The sequence below is a fragment of the Camelus bactrianus genome, chromosome 11 (assembly GCF_048773025.1).
Source record: "Camelus bactrianus isolate YW-2024 breed Bactrian camel chromosome 11, ASM4877302v1, whole genome shotgun sequence".
Lineage (NCBI taxonomy): Eukaryota > Metazoa > Chordata > Mammalia > Artiodactyla > Camelidae > Camelus > Camelus bactrianus.
In genome coordinates, this window is record NC_133549.1 from 23529309 (window position 1) to 23547351 (window position 18043).

The window sequence follows — 18043 nt, forward strand, 5'->3', positions numbered from 1 at the left end:
GCAGTGAACAGCTCATAATTCAGTTAACCTTTGGAACCAGCAAGTACATTCATGTGAGTCAGACCCAGGTGACCTCCAGGCTGGGAAGCTGTCCAGGGTCGACCCCAGTGAGGGAAGAGGGTTATGGGAACTAGATTGCCCTGTGTGGGGGCAGCCCCGCTGGCTACGTGCCCCTTCCCAGGCTCGCTGCCTAGACCCCCGTCTGCCCCACGGCCTGCCACTCACTGTGCAGGCTCCCCCTTCACTCTGTGGTCCCCACTCACTGCACACCCCCTGCCCCTGTGCACTGCATGGTCACTGCTCACCGGGCGTGGCCCGTCTCACAGAAGTCAGACGGAGCACCGTTGCTCACGGTACCCCCCGGGGCCTTCCGAGTTCCCGGGCAGCATGAAGCGGGCGGCAGCAGACCCGTTACCTCCCCCGCCGTGCTCCTCGCCAGTACCTCTGCCTCTCTGTAGGCAGCACAGATGGCTGGTAAATATTTACCAATCCAGGCAGCCTCCTGGCAGATGTGGGCAAGGCCGCAGTGTGGCATCGTCTGAAAGCCTGGAGACGGGGATCCGAGGTGCAGCTCTGCCGCTGGCGGGGACACCTTGGATGATTCACCTCAAGTCTTGGGGCCTCGGTTTCCTCTTCTGAGATCTCAAGGGGAGGACCAGAAGGCATCTCAGATCCTGGAAGGTCTGAATTCCTCTACCTGCAGCACCTGGGCAGACTTTCTTACCTGGTGCCTGCAGAGCATCCCCTGCGGCTGCTGTCTGGCCAGGCTCCTCCAGCCTCAGGACCAGAGTACCTTTCCCCTGCAGGGGTTTGTCATGGACCCACGTCTCCAGGTGCCCCTGGCATGCCTGGGGCATTCCCATCTCAGCAGTGACCCACAGGGCTTTTCAAATTTGCCTCTCTTGCATTAGGGATGTCTGATACTTTTAGTAGAAATATATTTTGTTCACTTCTATTCCCGAGTGTTTGTTTCCTTTCCCCAGGGTCAGATTTGAAGGAGATTGCATCATTTGGAGATTTCTAGCCCCACTCCAGGGTGGGTATTGAGAACAGCAGCCCAGGAGTCAGGAGGCCCGGGGCCCGGCCCCAGGGCTTCTGTTAAAGCTCTTATCTGCAGGGACAAAGGGCTGGACTAGGATAATCGCCAAGGGTCTGCCCAAGTGCCAACGTCTTCTTCCAGGGCAGCTTGGACCAAACTGTGTGGAGTAGCCATTCTCAACATTACTGATTTTGCCAAGAGTGGAAGACAAGACGTTTTTTCTGTTTATATTGCTCTGCTCATTAGTATGCACAATACAAAGGCCTGAGTTGCTGAAGCAAAATCAACAAGTTCTGATTAATTTGCAGAACCCAAGCATGGGATCGCTCTGAAATTTCTAACTAATAATGCGCCCTGGCTCAGTCACTCTGTGGAAGGGTCCTTAATTGGAAACAGCCTCAGACAGTAGCATGGACAGCATCAGAGACAAAGAATATCAGAACCAAAACACTCAGAAAGGAAATGCCGGCAGGAAAGAAAATTGGCGTCACGTTGACAGTTGAACTGAGAATATTTGTCCGGAAACACTGGGCATACCAGGGGGTGGGGCTGCGAGGCTGAGTGGGGACTTCAGGGGAAAAACAGAAAAGCAAGTGGCCAGATTTAGAAAGCCAGTAGTTCGTTTCTGTCCACATCTGTCCTTGTTTTTAACAAGCATTGTCCTTTCCAGGTTGCCCACCCCTTGGTCTGGAAACCTTAAAAATCACAGACTTCCAGCTCCATGCGTCCACTTCGAAGCGCTACGGCCTGGGGGCGCACCGAGGGAGACTGAACATCCAGGTACCGGCGCCGTGTGGAGGATTCTCGGTGCACCGCTGGTTGCTCTGGTCACGGACATAGTGACGGTTCCCTGAGCACCGGGCCAGCCTGTGTCTGGCCTGTAACATGAATTAGCTCTAATTCTCACATCAGGAAGGGCATTGCTGCAGAATCCTCACTTGACAGAGAGAGCCCCGAGACTCAGGACACGTGCCTTCTCCAGAGACTAGTTAGTGACAAGGATGCTGCTGGTTCCTGGGCCCAGGTCGGTCCACCTCCACGTGATGTCTGTGGAAAGGGCAGGAGGGAAGTGGAACCCCTGTGGCCATGAGCAGGCAGTGGCCTTTGTCCTCCCTTGCCTCCCTGCTGGTGCTTCCTCGCTGCTGTCAAGGTTCTGCTCCGGGAAGGTGGGCTCCTCCTGGCATCCTCCATACACCGTGAGCTTCCGGGCTGTGGGCCTTTCCCCTAGCAGATCCCCTGCCCGCAGCTCCCTTCCCCTCCACGCTGCCCACGCAGCGTAAACCCTGGTCCACCGCTGGGGTCAGTGTCCTCATGCCGCTCTAACAACATGTTGTAAATGTAGCCACTTAAGCAGCACAGGCTTACTCTCTAACAGTTCTGGAGGATAGACATCCCATGGGGCTCGGATCAAGGTGTTGGCAGGGCTGCGTTCCTTCTGAAGGCTCTTGGGAGAATGTTTCTTTCCCTTTCCAGCTTCTAGAGGTGCCCTCATCCCTTTGCTTGTGGCCCCTTCCTTCTTCTAAGCCGGCAATGGCAGCTTGAGCCCTTCTCACGCTGCCATCTCTCTGGTTCCCTCCTCTGCCTCCCTTCTCCACTTTCAAGGACCCTTGTGAGTACGCTGGGCCCACCTGGATGATCCGGGATCACCTTTCCATCTCAAGCTGCCTTAACAGCACCTGCAGACTTCCATTCCCTTTGCCACATAACCACGTGTATTCACGGGCTGTGGGACTAGCACACGGACACCTCTGTTGGGGTGGGGGTGCTGCTCTGCCCACCCACTTGGGATGCCTTTTCCCTCCTGCTCCAGCTCCTGCTGATCCACCCCTTCTCAGTTTAGCATTCGATCCTGCGCCGTCCCACATGGTTCTCTAATAGTGTGGTTCTTGAATATTTTAGTTGTTTTTTTTTTCCCCAAAACTGATTCATGACTGAGTGTGGTTTCCAAACCCTTTCACATGTGCACCCTCTCATCCATCCTCCTGGGAGGGAGGTGGTCATTTCACACCCACAACGTGGGGCCATCAAGGCTGCACTCAAGGCTCACAGCTTCCAAGCAGCAGAGCTGACACCTCGTTCCACCAGCGGTCACTGTAAACGTGCTGCGGGGGCCGCTGTGCTGGGAACCGGACAAGACTGGGTGAGCTCCCCGTTCCTGGGGCGCCCGTGGGCTCAGGGACATCTAAACGGAGCTCCAACTCCAACCTCTTCTCTCCACGTGATCACATCAGATAGACTTTCAAACCACTCAGCCATCACCACTTTTCCATTCAGAAGAATTCAGGTAGAATGTTTCCAGAACTGACTTTAATGAAATCTAAAGTTTCTTTAAAAATATTCATTCTTTTTATTTTTTGATAACAGCTGTTACAAAACATTTGGTTGTATAAAACTGGACAGTCTTTTACCAGAGGACGAACTCTCAGAGTTTGAACAGGGGTAACTGTTAATCCAAGGGCCTCTAGCACCCTGCATGGGCTCCAGCCCTCCAAGCAGAGAGTCAGTGTCAAGCAGGGTGGGATCCGACTGTGTGCAGGGCTGCTTCCTGCACTGGTCAGAGGAGCTGTCATCTGATGCCTCGGATTCCTTCTCGATAAAGGGAGTTATCCTTTACTAGAGAGGAAGTGTTTGTGTTTATCCACACTTCTGGTCAGAGATGGAGAGGCCCTGTTGTCCTAAATTTGTGGGGTGGGGGTAGAGGGTGGGGGTCTGTGCTTACAGTCGGGAATCCCATGGGCAGGGTGGGCAGGCTGGGTGTGGCACCTTGGCCATGACTCTTCTAGATTTTGGCACCCTTGGAACAATTATCTCACTGAGCCTCAGTTGTCTCATCAGAAAAATGGGAGTCCCAGGCCCTCACAGGATTCCTTGACAATGAAATTAGGTGATTCGTAATTTTAAAACATTTACTGAATCATCTTCTTCTGCTCTAAGTGTTCGGTAGCTTTAAGGGCCTCTGTTTGCAGGTCCCACCTTCCAGAATCAGGGCCACGTGCTGCGTGATTCCACCACCACGGGTGCCCCAAAATGCATTTTCCCACACATGCAGTTTGAATGCCATTTAAAAATAACCACATCTTGTCTCACATCTGAGTATTTGGTAGGCGTGTCAAGCTAATGGGATTTTATGTGTGAAAAACACCAAGGTCTCAGAATTAGAAACTGTATTTAAATGCATTTAGTGCAGGATGTGAGTGAGGTGAGGTGAGCCCATCCCTTTGCTGGCCAGGCTCTGCAGGCATGAATGTGGTCCACTTAGAACGCAGGCTCGGCTCGCGTCCCGGTCCTTCTGCTAACGAGATGAGAGGCTTAAGACGAGAGGCCCACTTTTGCTACCTTTACAGAATGTGAGGATCCAAAGGAGGAAGAAAGAGAATCGTCCTCAGCAATTCTCAAATGCCACATTTGTGCCCATTAGAATTCAGTCATTCTCCTGACCATAGTGAAGTGCCCTTTATGTACCGAAAGAGCGAAGATGAAAAGCCCCCATTTACTCCCTTTCCTCCAAATGCCTCAGTCTTCAGCAGAAGGAGAACGGGAATCAGCTCTGACAGTTACTGGTGCTGTGCTGAGCGCTTTACTTGCATTATTTCGTTTATTCCTCGACGTGAGACAAGGGCTATATTATTATTACCTCTGTCTCATAGAAAACAGCCACGTGGATCAGTAGGATAGCTTGGTTAAGATTTCCTGGGAGAGGCAGGATGTGAATCGAAGCTGCTTTAAACCTGGAGCCATTGCTCCAAATGACTCCATAAAACTGCCCCAGGCAACAGCTCCAAAAGTGTTCTAGGCGCCCCGGGATGATTATTAAACCGTGTGTGTGTCTCTTTTCTGACATTTATCTCACATGGATTTACGCGAGGGTCACCGTCCCCAGGTTGAGTGAATCTTGTTTTGCTGATTCCCACGTCGTTTCGGCACCATGGCTGCACATGTGTATGGGCCTCTTAGAAGTTCCCGGGGAGCTGCCGCGATGCCAAGGGCACCATGGCTGCCGTAAAGAAGTCTGCTCAAAGGGAGGAGCGGTGCTGGCTAGTTGGCCACCTTGGCGTTTTATTATTGCAAATTTGCTCATGTGTGATGGGCAGATGTGGAATGATGTCATTACGACACAGAAGTTGGGTCAGTTCCTGTACCGTCTTAGCCAGGACATCAGTGTTTTCTGGGACCAGGTGCCAGCCCCTGACCCCAGGGAGCACCGACAGCTGAAGCCTCAGAGGGACCCTGTCCACGGGGCCCGTCCCTCCGCGCTGCTCTGCTCAGGGTGGCCGCGTGCTCTGTTCTAAAGTGCTTACCGCTCAGGTCCTGGGCCCGTGTGCCCTGGTCCCACGATAGCAGCTCCCACTCTTCCTTGCACCCCATCTATCGCACCACCTTTGCCGTGTTTTTCTAAGGTCAACTTCTATCATTATAACAATTTAACGTCTCCTTAAGTGTGCTGGTGTCTTTAGGATTAATTGCTTTTCTAGTCTTCTGATTACAGAGCTGCATGGGTTTTGAACCTTGTTTTTCCTGTGAACTTGGTTTTTACAGTGCATGATTTCGCAGACGGTGAGACTTCACTGAATTGCGTTTACCGTGTTATAGCAGAAGCACCTGTCTCTTTGTCTTGGTCCGTTCTGGCTGCTGTAACAGCGCCGTAGACTGGGTAGCTTATAAGCAACACAGGTTTATTTCTCACAGTTTTGCTGGCCAAGATCAAGGCGCTGGTGAGAGCCTGCCTCCGATTTATAGATGACTATCTTCTCCTGGATCCTCATATGGTGAAAGGGCAGAGGAGCTCTGTGGGGTCTCTTTTTTAATTGAAGTAGAGTTGATTCGCAGTGTTGTGTTAGTTTCTGGTGTACGGCATAGGGGTTCAGTTATACCTATATTAATATTCTTTTTCATATTTTTCCCTTATAGGTTATTATGAGCTATTGCATATAGTTCCCTGTGCTATACAGTAGGACCTTGTTGTTTATCCATTTTATTTATAGTATTTTGTATCTGCTAATCCCAAACTCCTAATTTACCCCATCCCCGCTTTCCTCTTTGATAACCATAAGTTTGTTTTCTATGTCTGTGAGTAGGTTTCTGTTTTGTAAATAAGTTCATTTGTGTCACTTCTTTTAGATTCTGCATATAAGTGACATCATATGATATTTGTCTTCCTCTGTCTGACTTCCTTCACTTTGTCTGATCACATCTAGGCCCATCCATGTTGCTGCAAATGGCATTCTTTCATTTTTTTTTTTTGTGGCTCAGTGGTGATAAGAGTGCTAATTTCATTCAAGAGGGCTCTGCCCTTCTAACCTAATCACACCCCAAAGGCCTCACCTCCCGATGCCATCACCTTGGAGGTTAGGTTTCAAGATATAAATATTGATGGGACATAAACATTCAGTCTGTAGCATTCTTTTCTCATCATTTTAAGCATAGGACTTTGAAAGAGTAAGAGCATCTTATAACTCAGCTTACAACTTCTCTTTTTCACAAGTGGAATTTTGCTTATGTTAATTTAATAATATAAGTTTAGAGAAGAAACCCAGGTTTACACTTCGTCAGTACACTGGGACAAACGAGATCTTCAAGAATTCAAGGGAGAGACCCACTACAGCAGGGAGCGAAGCTTTGTCCTGTCACCTAGGATCATTCTTCCAGTGCGCCCGGAATCCTTTTTCATACTAACGCACTTGTGAGGCTGTGATCATATTAAGAAACACTCACTGGCTGCTTCTGCTCCGGGAGCAATCGTGGACAGATGGGAAATTAACATTCTAAGTCTCAAAGGGGAAGTTTCAGCAGTGACCTGTAAAATCACGATTTGAACGCTTGCCTGTGGTTGGTTTTATGAGGTAACCTTGTATTCAGGTGGGTCATTAATGGCAGTTCATCATCTGTCTGTCCCAGTAGAGGCCTCTAAGGACCTCGAGAGATTTCCATTGCACATAAACTAAGCAAGGGAGATACGGAGACAGCACTACACCTTGAGTGCCTTATCCCACCCCCCATTGGCTACAAAGCCTAGAGCAGATGACAGCAGCACTTGCCATTTCAAAGGGCTGGGTTTCAATCTCATTCTTCAGACTCAAAAGTCATGGTAAGTATAATCCTGACCTGTGATCCAAAGAAATGAAATTGTGAGGGTGTGGCTGGACCTCAGGATCTCACCGTGATTCTTGCCTAAAATCGGGAACATAAGAGAGTTGATGATCAGATCGGAGTTTTGAAGTCACAAGAAAAACAATAGGGCATTGACACCCACAGATGTCTTTGTGATGCCTGGTCACCGTCATTTGACTCTCTGTGGCCCAGGTCTCGTCTCACGGGTGTAGACCTCTTCCGTGGAGAGAAGTCTGGTTACAAAAAAGGCATCTGTCTGAGCCATTTCTCCGCACCACTGGATTGAAACACAGCTCCTCTTGCAAGTCATCCCATTAAAGGAATTCTACAGAGCACCTGGATGCTGGTATTAGAAACCACTCCCAGCGTTCTGATCATCTTTTTACGGGCAATAAGGTGTAAACTGTGAAGATGCCCTTGGCTTCAGATACACCCACAGGGAGTTGGTCATAGAACATTGAACCAAGTGCTATCCTGGTGTCAGAGTTCATGAGGATGGGCACGCCCCACACGTCTGTCTTTCTGTCCCCTTTGACTCTGAGGCACCCGGTGCCCTGACCTGCCCAAATGTGGAGACCACGTTTATCCTGGCGGGAAGTGTATGGGGACCACCCAGGGCGGCACTGTTTTCTCAGCCATCACCTGTCTGTTCAGTCCCACCATCCCAGTTCTCTGGGTGTCCGCCTCCAGCCTCTTTCTGACTACGTACAGCCTTGCTGTAACTCAGCAAGTCCTCACTGGGGCCTCGTGTACTAGGTGCTGCAGAGGCAAAATTAATCACAGTGGGTATAGTTTCCAAACCACGGAATGTCGTGCTTGTTCTGATAAAGGGATTTTTGTTCTGCATCTGGCTTCAAGAAACAGTCTGGGAGACAGTGTTTGGAAGCCAAGATGTTGGAATTTGGGTTATTTGGGTTTTTTATGGGAATAACAGGACTAAATATTTTAAGTCATGTCTTTTGGAAAATTGAAAATGAGCATTTGCCATAATGAGGTTAAGGTGCTGCTTATTCTCAGAAGCTTGCATCACAAACGCAAGTGCAGCAAGAAGAAGTTGGAGTGGAACAGGGTAACTCGGAGTAGAAAATGGGAGCCCCGAGAAGCAGAGACGCCCGGCCTGTGCATCACAGGGCGTTCCGGAACCACCGGCCTCCCCGGTGCAGAAGACTCTGTTCCCCTGGCTCTGTGAATGTTTCTTTCCTATTTTACTAATTTCATTAAATTACTGTTTCATTTCACCCTCAGTATGCTCAGAGGGAAACTGTTTTAGAGAAAAGGAATTAAAGTCAGAGGCTAACTGACCTGCCCTAACCCGACAGGTAGTCAGGGCAGAGCTGAGACCCACGTGGAAGGTTTCTGGCTGCTGGTAAAGCCTGTGCTCTTTTCTTCGCATTCCAGGGACCCACTAGAAGGTTCGGTGTGTTCACCAGCTTGTGGTCTCCCCTGGCGCCCACCTTCTGACTCATCTTTCTCACCATTGGCTTGAGTGGCCCCTCGTACCCTCAGGCCCCCATCCTAGCAGGGCCCAGAGAAGTTGGTGGGGTGTCAGCAGTCACCCCAGAGGGCCTCATGTCCATTCAGGTGGCACAACCAACTGTGCCTTCTCAAATGATGCCTCGTGGGGATGGGCCCTCTGGGCTGCCTGCCCAGCCGGACTGTCCCCTGGACACGTACCACTGGGAGTCGGGTGTGCGGGTCATCCTGAGCTAGGGCCTCAGTGCACACGACACATGCTGCCCGAGCAGAGACGACAGTGTCGGGGACAATGATGAAAGACAGGGAAAGGTGAGGAGGAGGGAAAGAGAGATCAGAGCAGATTCTTTCTTTGGTTTATTCATTTAATTAAAAACCCCACCACCTCCAGGGGACTTTATTGGTGCGAGGCAGGCCCTATCATAAGTCCTGGGGAGACGATGATGAGCTGGACCGGAAATGGGTCCTGATCTTTGAGCAGACATTTATGGGGGACTTCCTGTGTGCCGGGCCCTGTTCTAGGTACCGGGGCTGCCTTAGTGACCAAACAAAGAGCCTTGCCATCTGGAAGCTTACAATCTAGTGGGAAGGAGGCATACAAAGCAAGAAATGTAATAAAATATCACTTTTACGGTATGTTAGAAGGCGATAAGTGCTATGGAGAGAAGAAAAACAAACTTGAAGCTGGCGGTAGGGTCGGGAGGGCCAGCTCTGGGGAGGGGGGCTGGTTTTAGTTAAAGGTGATTCAGATAGGCTTCATTCAGGAGGTGATGTTTTGACCAGGTTGGCTTGAGGATCAGCAGAGGGTTAAGTGGCTGTGGGAGGAGCATCCAGGCAGTGGGAGTGGCCTGAGCAGAGGTCCTGCGGTGACAGCAGGCCCGAATTATCAGGTACCTGATAATACCGAGGAGCAGCGGAAGGCAGGTGTGGCCGAGCCCAGTGTGTCTTGAGGGGAGGAGATGCTGGCCCAGAGGTAACACTGGGGAGACTTTGGCTTTTATTCTTAGGTCAGCTGAGGGACCTGGAAAGGTTTGGGGCACTAGAATGACATACTCTGCTTTATAGGCGCAAAGAAGCCGCCTAGTCACTGGGTTGACGTAGGACGTCCAAGCCAGGGGCCTGGGAGGCGGTGCCTTCAGCATCCCAGACCAGAGAGGGTGCTGGCTCCGGCCAAGACAGGGCTGTGGAGGTGAGGAGAAGCGGGTGAACTTGGGATGTTTCGAAAGTAGAACTTTCTGATGAGGAGGTGGATGAGGTTTGGACGAGGGGCGTGAGAGATAAACAGAGGAGTCAAGGATGCCACTGATGGTTTTCGTCCCATGACTTTGATAACCTCATGGGGAAATGAAGTTATTTTTGAAAAGCTCACCGGGGAATGCACAAGTATAAGCTATAACGAATACGCAGAAGGAGAGGACCAGGTGCATCAGATTCCTGGGGCTTCCATAGCAAAGCACCACGAACTGGGCAGCTTGAAACAACAGGAGTTTATTCTCTCCTGATTCTGGAGGCTTGAAGTCTGAAACTGAAGTGTGTGTAGGTCTGCGTTCCCTCTGAAGCCTCTAGGAAAGGCTTGCCTTTTCCAGCTTCTGGTCCCCAGGCATCCCATGCTGTTCCGTGGCTTGTAGTTGCATCCCTCTGTCTCCATGGTCACCGGGAGTCTCCCTACATGCCCCTCCGTCATCTTCCCGCTCGGTGTGTCTGTCTCTGTATCCAAATTTCCCCTTCTTATAAGGACACCAGTCATCAGGTTCTTTAGGGCTGTCTTCTAAAATGAAGATACACCTTTAAAAATTTCGGAGGAAACACGCAGTTAAAATAAAGTAAACTGGTCGATATGTAAAGATAAAGCAAAAGCAAAAGAAGCAATAAAAGCAGACTAAGTTGGTGATTCGTTAAAACAAAGAACATCTGTCAATGAGCTAAAAACTTAGAAAACTTAGATGTAGCATAAAGTGAATTCAATCACAGGTTCACAGGTGTGTCTAACATCCCTAAGACGAAGTGGGTCAAGCTTGTACCCGCAGTGGCTTCCCTTGACGGAGTGCTTACTGTGGGCCAGGCGCTACACGGTACTTCCCGTGTGGCTTGTCAAACATCCCATCAGTGGATACTGTTTCTACCCATTTTACAGACAGGCTGACCTAACTGGGGGGTATGTAGACAATGAGCTGTGGAACCTGGGCTTGAACGTAGCCTGGATGGGGCTGCAAAAGTGGTTCCATGCTGGGCTGCCTCCCTGGATCCTGGGAGCACACCCTGTGTCTTTAGGTACATCACTGATAGGTGAATCAGTAATTGTTTATTTTGAGAATTAAGCTACATATTCCACAGACACACAATAATAGTGACCCAAGTGCTTCCCAGATGTTAGCTGAATTGAATTAGAATGTTGATATGAAAGACTTTTACTGTCTATTTCAATTAATGCATTTCTTTCCCAATCTTTTTATTTTTTTAAAAAAAATTAATACATGGTTTAAGGTGTACTTACTAGATTTCCTACATAATTTTTAAAATTTCAAACTCTAGATGTTTATTGGTTTCCTTGGCCAGTGCAAGGAAATGTTTAAAAATCGGTTTGGGGTTTTAAAAACGGCTTTAAAAACGAGTATTTGTTTTTAACCGACTTTGCTCATGATTAAGGTCTGAGCTGACAGGGCGCTCTGCTAATTTGCAGAAGGATCAGTTGATTTGCACCCAGGCCACTTTATGGCTTTATCACGTTTATCACAGAGGTTTACCGAAGGTAGATTTTGAGACCACATTATGGCCTTTTATGGGAGATTAGTTACTTAACTATTAATCAGATGAACATCTAACATTTTTAGGTAACCCCTCCCTCCAAGGGAGGTAACTTATTGGTAACTGTAAAGTTTCAGCCTCTGCTTCTAAGATTTTTTTTCCCTCAGAAATATTTAAAAATAACTCTTACTTTATTCTCTTTCTGTCCGAATAGCCCTGTGCTATGTTTGCAAAGTGGTAACTGTGTCAGTTACCCTGGAATTGCTAAATAGTTACATTCACTTGAATATAACTTTTTAATTTGTTTCCAGATGTTTCTGTGTAGAGGCAGCCCATGATCATGAAATGTGCAGATCCGTGATTTTACAACAGCAGAGGTTTTAAGATTCCCAGTTTTCTATATATGCTGTCAAGCAAAGCACTTTGCCTAATGCCTAGCACGTAGTAGGCTCTCTATAGACACCTGGAAAATTAAAGAATAATAAAGTAGGCTTTATATCAGTTACCCTCTATATCTGGGCATCCCCTGTCCCTTTTTAAAATTAAAATTAAAATTGATTTGAATCAGTTTTACAAGCAAATGGTTAAAGAAATCAAAGTATTAAGGGATTGTAACAAATAAACAATAGAATGGTCATTGCCAGGGGCTGACGGGGAGGGAAATGAGGAGATGTAGGTTAAAGGGTGTAAATTTTCAGTTATAAGAAGAAAAAGTTCAAAGGATCTAATATACAGCATGGTCATTATAGTTAATAATACAATATTGTATAATACTTAAAAGTTGTTGAGAGTTAAATCTTAAGCATTCTCACCACACAAACAAAAAATGAGTTAATACTTAAGGTGATGGATGTATTAATCGTCTTGATCTTCGTAATCATTTCATAACGTGTATGCATAGCAAATCATCACATTGTCCACTTAAATAGGTACAACGGTATCTGTCAGTTATTCCTCAACAAAGTTGGAAAAAACAAAAACAAAAACAAAAACAGAGCAATGGTCCCTGTCAAGGTGTTCCACACCCCATCCCACCCCTGGATACCGTGAAATGATGTGAATGGGGCAACTACTTCCAAGTTTTTTTTTGTTTCTTTGGGCATTTAAATCTTAACTTTTAAATAATATGCATATATATATGTTTATAAATTTTCAACTTTATCTTTTGAAGATAAGAATTTAAGCTCAATTTTTTATTACCACTTTATCTCTCTTTAATCTTCTCAATATGATTGTATCTCAAATTTTGGGTAAATCTACATTGGAGGTTTTTACTATTATGACTGTAAATATTGCTTACTACTGAGCAAGAATTATCATCATTTTGAACCAAGAAATAATTCCTTTTATATGATTTCTTGACAACTTTTTGTTTTCCTGAAACTGCTCATGTTTTTGGAAACAATCTCCCATACCCTGCAATAGTCTGGGTCTGTAAAACACCCTCTGTGTAACTTTCTATAAGGTCAGATCTGTACAATGGTTTTTAGTCTCCCCTTTTTTTTATATGTTTCTCTAGACATCCTTTCAAGAGCCCTTTGACCTGCTGAATGGGGTGCTTTCTACATCTTCCACAGCATGACTGTCTTGGGACTTGCTTTTCCATCATTCTGAGAATCCTGTGTTGGAACCCTTGGTTGCTGGATCTGACATCATCCTCTTTTTGGTGTTCTGCCTCATTTTTTGTGGGGCACATCCTGTAGTAGCTTCATGGCAATGGTACCTGAGAAATTTTTTGAGGATCTGTGAAACTGAAAACTGTCTTTATTTTGCCATCACATTGATCGGTAGTCTGGGTGAGTGTAAAATGCTAGGATGGAGAATCTTTTCCTACAGAATTTTGCAGTCATTATCTCCCCGTTCTTCAGCTTCAGAAGTTGCTGTTGAGAATTCCTCTCTTCTTACTCTTTTTTCTTTTCTTTTCTTTTTTTTTTTTTTTAAGTTGAGTTATGTTTTATTTGGTAGGAGGAATGGAGCCGAGATGACAGCCTCTCAGATCACTCTAAGGGATTACTCTTTTTTTCTTTGTTATTATTTGTTTCTTCTTTGGAAGCTTTTAGGATCTTCTCTTTATTTCTGATGTTTTGAAATTCACCATAGTGTCTCTCGGTGTAGATCTTATTTTATTCATTGTATTGTATTCTTAGTTCTTCAGAGACTTAAGCCTTAGAGATCTGGGACATTATCACATAGCATTTTTTGTAATTACTTTCCCCCCAAAAATCTCTGATTTCTCCCTCTGCCCTTCTTATTTTTCTCTTATTGTCTATTGTTATTGGAATTTTCACATTCCAAGAGCTCTTTCTCATGCACGACCTTTTCTTTTCTAAGAATATCCTATTCTTGTTTCATGCAAGTAAGATCTTCTCTCTCAAGGGATATTAATTGTAGTTTCTTTGAGGTTTTCTCCTGTTCTCCATTATAGTTTTAGTTTATTTTTTGTTTGTCCTGGCTGCATTGTATTCCAAAATTGCATGGAGGAAGGGAGGTGGGTCATCTGCTGATACCCACTGAACTCCCTGTTTTTACTTACTGTATCACACCTGCCCTCCTCTGTGTTTGGGGTCCCCAAGTCCAGAGCATCTCTGGTTTTTTTTTTTTTTTAATATATTTTTACTGAAGTACAGTCAGTTTACAATGTTGTGTCAATTTCTGGTGTACAGCACAATGCTTCAGTCATGTAGGAACATACATACATTTGTTCTCAATTCTTCTTCACCGTATGTTACCACAAGATATTGAATACGGTTCCCTGTGTTATAAACTTGTTGTTTATCTATTTTATATGTATTAGTTAGTATCCACAAATCTCAAACTCCCAATTTATCCCTTCCCACCCACTTCCTGCCTGCCCCCCCCATAACCATAAGTTTGTGTTCTATGTCTGTGAGTCTGCTTCTGTTTTGTAAATAAGTTTGTTTGTCTTTCTTTAATTTAGATTCCACACATAAGTGATATCATATGGTATTTTTCTTTTTTTGTCTGACTTACTTCACTTAGTATGACAATCTCCAGGTTCATCCATGTTGGTGCAAATGGCATTTTATTATTTTTTACGGCTGAGTAGTATTTCATTATATAAATGTACCACAACTTCTTTATCCAATCATCTTTCGATGGACGTTCAGGTTGTATCCATGTCTTGGCTGTTGTAAATAGTGCTGCTATGAACATTGGGATGCATGTGTCTTTTTGAATTTTTTTAAGAGAAAAAATTCAGGTCTTCTGCAGAGTGAGGATGGGGACATGAGAATCTAGATTTGTTAATACACAGTTTGAATCAATGCCCCGTTTTCAGCCCTGCCTCACTCTCACCTTCCAGGATGCCCGAGAATCTGGTTTCTGTGCTTTCTTGGGTTCTTTGTGGCTTCTCCTTGGTGTGTTCGTCCTAAGTCAGCACTTCCTTCTCTTGCTGAGTCATTCAATATTCCTCCATCTAATTTCTGCCTTCATATGTAGTAATTTGGGCATGACAAATGTCTCCTAGTCTTATCAGAGATCAGGGGTTGTATTTCTTTATCTTATTTTCTTTGTTTGGTGGAGTTTTTGAGAAAATAACATAAACAAACCAACATATTTACTCCATCATTTTGAAACAGAAAAATCCTATTTGATTGATCTTAAATGGGTAGTGTCAGGTTTTCTGTTTGTTATAGAATTAATAATTCCCACGTTTATCTTACATGAAATGTAGTCTGTTAGATTCATTGGTGGGGACTTTTAAAGGTAAAGAAATGATGCCTGTAACAATTGCCTTGAGAAAATAACGTTAATTCTTAATATATTTGGTGCTGTAGTACAAATAATCATTCCATGTGAGTGGGGTTTTCAAAACTAGACTAAGGAATCAAGCCTTTTATTTCAACAACTTCTGATTGAAATTCCTCCAAAATTTATGAAGTATTTCTCTGCATTATTAGACAGAAAAGGATATATGTTTCTTGGTTTCTCAGACATTTTACTAATATCATTTTTGGCACCCTGGTATAATTTGGTGACATCTCTAGGGCTGGCGTCTCCTCTTTTATTGAATTCTCCTGGACGCTTGCTTTATAAATTCGTAATTGATTTTGCAGAGGTGGATGTCATTTCCCAAAGAGTCAGCTTCAGCTCTTCAATCCCCTGACACCTTATTACATTTAATTGTCTGTCTAGTATGCTCAGAAAGAACTGAGATTGGAGCAGAAGCTAAATATCCAGGCTGGCAAAACCAGGAACTGTAGAATTCAATTTACAGATCCCAGTTTGTAGACTTGGGTCAAATGGCATGAGACCACCTGCTCTAAGCTTCCGTGATCCCACAGGGGTAAACATCCTGGGCTGCGTGGCAGCTCTTTCTTGTCCGCTTAGCCCATGAGCCGGCTTTTGTAACCTCGGCACGATCGGCATTTTGGGCTGGACAACTCCTTGTGACGGGGGCTGTCCTGTGCATTGTAGAATGTTCAGCAGCATCTCTGGCCTCTGCCTGTTAGTTGCCAGTTGCACACACCTCCCTGAGTTGTGACAGCCCCAAACCCTTCCAAACATTGTCAGATATCCCCTGGGGAGGGAGGGGGTGCAGTATGGATTCCTGTTGAGAACTTTAGACAGTGGGCCTCCTCGTTTTTTAGATTTTATAACTCTATTCTGGATATTTGGGGTGGTAGAAAATGTGACATCAATTAACTGGAATAGTATTGCAATTCCCTAGCATTTTGTAAAATGTGAATTAATTCGAAAACACCCATATTTCCGTGATGTACGAAATATTCATTGTTTCAGATGTACTGATAACTAACATGTGTTGAGTATTCAATTCTTTTTGAGCCCATGCGAACTAAGTGCCAGGCCTTGTTGAAAGCAGAAATGATCACTGCGCCCACTTTGAACAGTGAGGAAACAGAGGCACAGAGCATGTGAGCAAACTGCCTGAGTTTATACAGGATGGGGGTTTTAGAGCTGAAATTCATACCCAGATGGGACCTGGGAGCACAAGCTCTTAATCTGCGCACTGTGCAGTGGGTGATCTGGAGATGCCAAGACCAAGACACGAGACCACAGAAGGGCCTCAGTCCGTCTGCCTGTCCTGAGCTCTGGGAAGGCAGGGCGGCCCGTGGTGTCTACCTTTGTATTCCTATTGCCTGGGCCATTACTTGACATTTGTCAGAGGCAAGGTGAAGGTTAATTTCGGTAAATGAATGGAACTATTCTAAGCACCAGTCTCATGGGCGACTTATGAGAAAAGAGGAAACACAACAAAAACGCAGCATGTGTTATGGTTTCTTGAAAGAAGATGAACTGTGATGTTGTAGGTCATTACTGTGCTGCAGGTCTCCTCCCTTGCGGGGGATAAGTGCCTCAGGTGAAGGAAGGGAGCAGTGGTGTAATGATACCCTTTAGGCTGGGATGGTGAGCTCCCTGCTGACTGGCCTTGTTGGGAAATGAGAGGTTATATTTAAGAGTTGCCATCACTTTAACAAAACGCACTGAAGCACAGGTAAGGACCAGTAACACACACTTGCAGAATTTAGCCTTTCTTTGATGGCTCTAGAAGGCGGAACCTTGCAGCACTTCTAGGTCCTTATTACAGACACCTCGTGCACCACCAGACATGGAGGTGCTGGTTAATCGAGAGCTTGGGTTTCTGGAGAATGTTGACTGACAGCTTTTTTATTCACCTGTGTTTGAAACGGTAGTGCTTGCAGAAGACCATATGAGTTAGCATTCTGACATTTGCTTTCAAAGCTCTTTCAAGATTGTTTCTGGAGTGGACTGGGAATGCATACCCTGTGTTGGTCTTGATGCGAGCCTTCTGTTAGCTGGTGCAGTGGTGGGTGAGTTCTGCTTAGTGGGACCCTGAACCCAGCTGTTCTTTTCCTATAGCTGGGCTCTGAGTTTCTCATCACTGTTGGCCATTCAAAGTAAAGCTGTCGCAGAATTTAAGCTGAAAATACTCAGAGCTAGGGAAGATGGGCTGGCCTATCATTTTTTTAAATTAATCTTTTATTATTTTATTAATTTATTTTTAATCAGTCTTTTTTTTTGGGGGGGGTAATTAGGTTTTTATTTAATTTATTTTAATGGAGGTACTGGGGACTGAATCCAGGATCCCATGCATGCTAAGCATGTGCTCTACCACTGAGCTACACCCACTCCGCCGGCCTGTTATTTTTATTTCTTGAATATCGTTTAGACTTTTTCTCATCTGATGACGTACTTGTAAAATAGCCTTGGGGAAAACGGGATGAATGCAGAAAGGGTCTTAGTAAATTAGGAAGTTTCTCTGCTCACCTTTTGTTTCCTAAGATCAGGGAATTGTCTCTTCAGATGGTGATAATATAGGGAAAATTCCAGAGCAGAAACTTCAGCTCCCTTGTCAATTCAGATCAAGAGAATCTTTGGTAGCAATGGCAGCTGATATGCAAACCCATGAAATGACTTAAATGCTAATGAATAAATTTTTAGTAGAAAAACGCAACCTTCAACACCCAGTTAAAATATCGCCTCTGCCTTGGGGCTTTCTGTCCGTGCTCTCCCCCGGCCGAAGCTCTGTGCTCTGCCTGAACGCTCCCCGAGCAGTTTGCTCCTATTCCTGAAATAACACGTGCCCTGTTGTGTTCTATTTTCATGTCTTTCTTCCTGCCTGGATCTTGAGGTTCCAGGAGGGAACGACTCACCTTGTACTCCCAGCACCTGGCG

The 18043-nt window shown here is 45.7% G+C and overlaps 1 protein-coding gene across 2 annotated transcripts in view; it reads left to right on the plus strand.

The window, feature by feature from the left end:
* Positions 1–18043, plus strand: part of CPXM2 (carboxypeptidase X, M14 family member 2) — a 117868-nt gene that overhangs the window by 28196 nt on the left and 71629 nt on the right. For both annotated transcript variants that reach the window (XM_074373439.1, XM_010952911.3), the window contains one exon: positions 1710–1819. In XM_074373439.1, coding sequence (XP_074229540.1) covers positions 1710–1819 — 110 coding nt within the window. The remainder of the gene's footprint in view (positions 1–1709; positions 1820–18043) is intronic.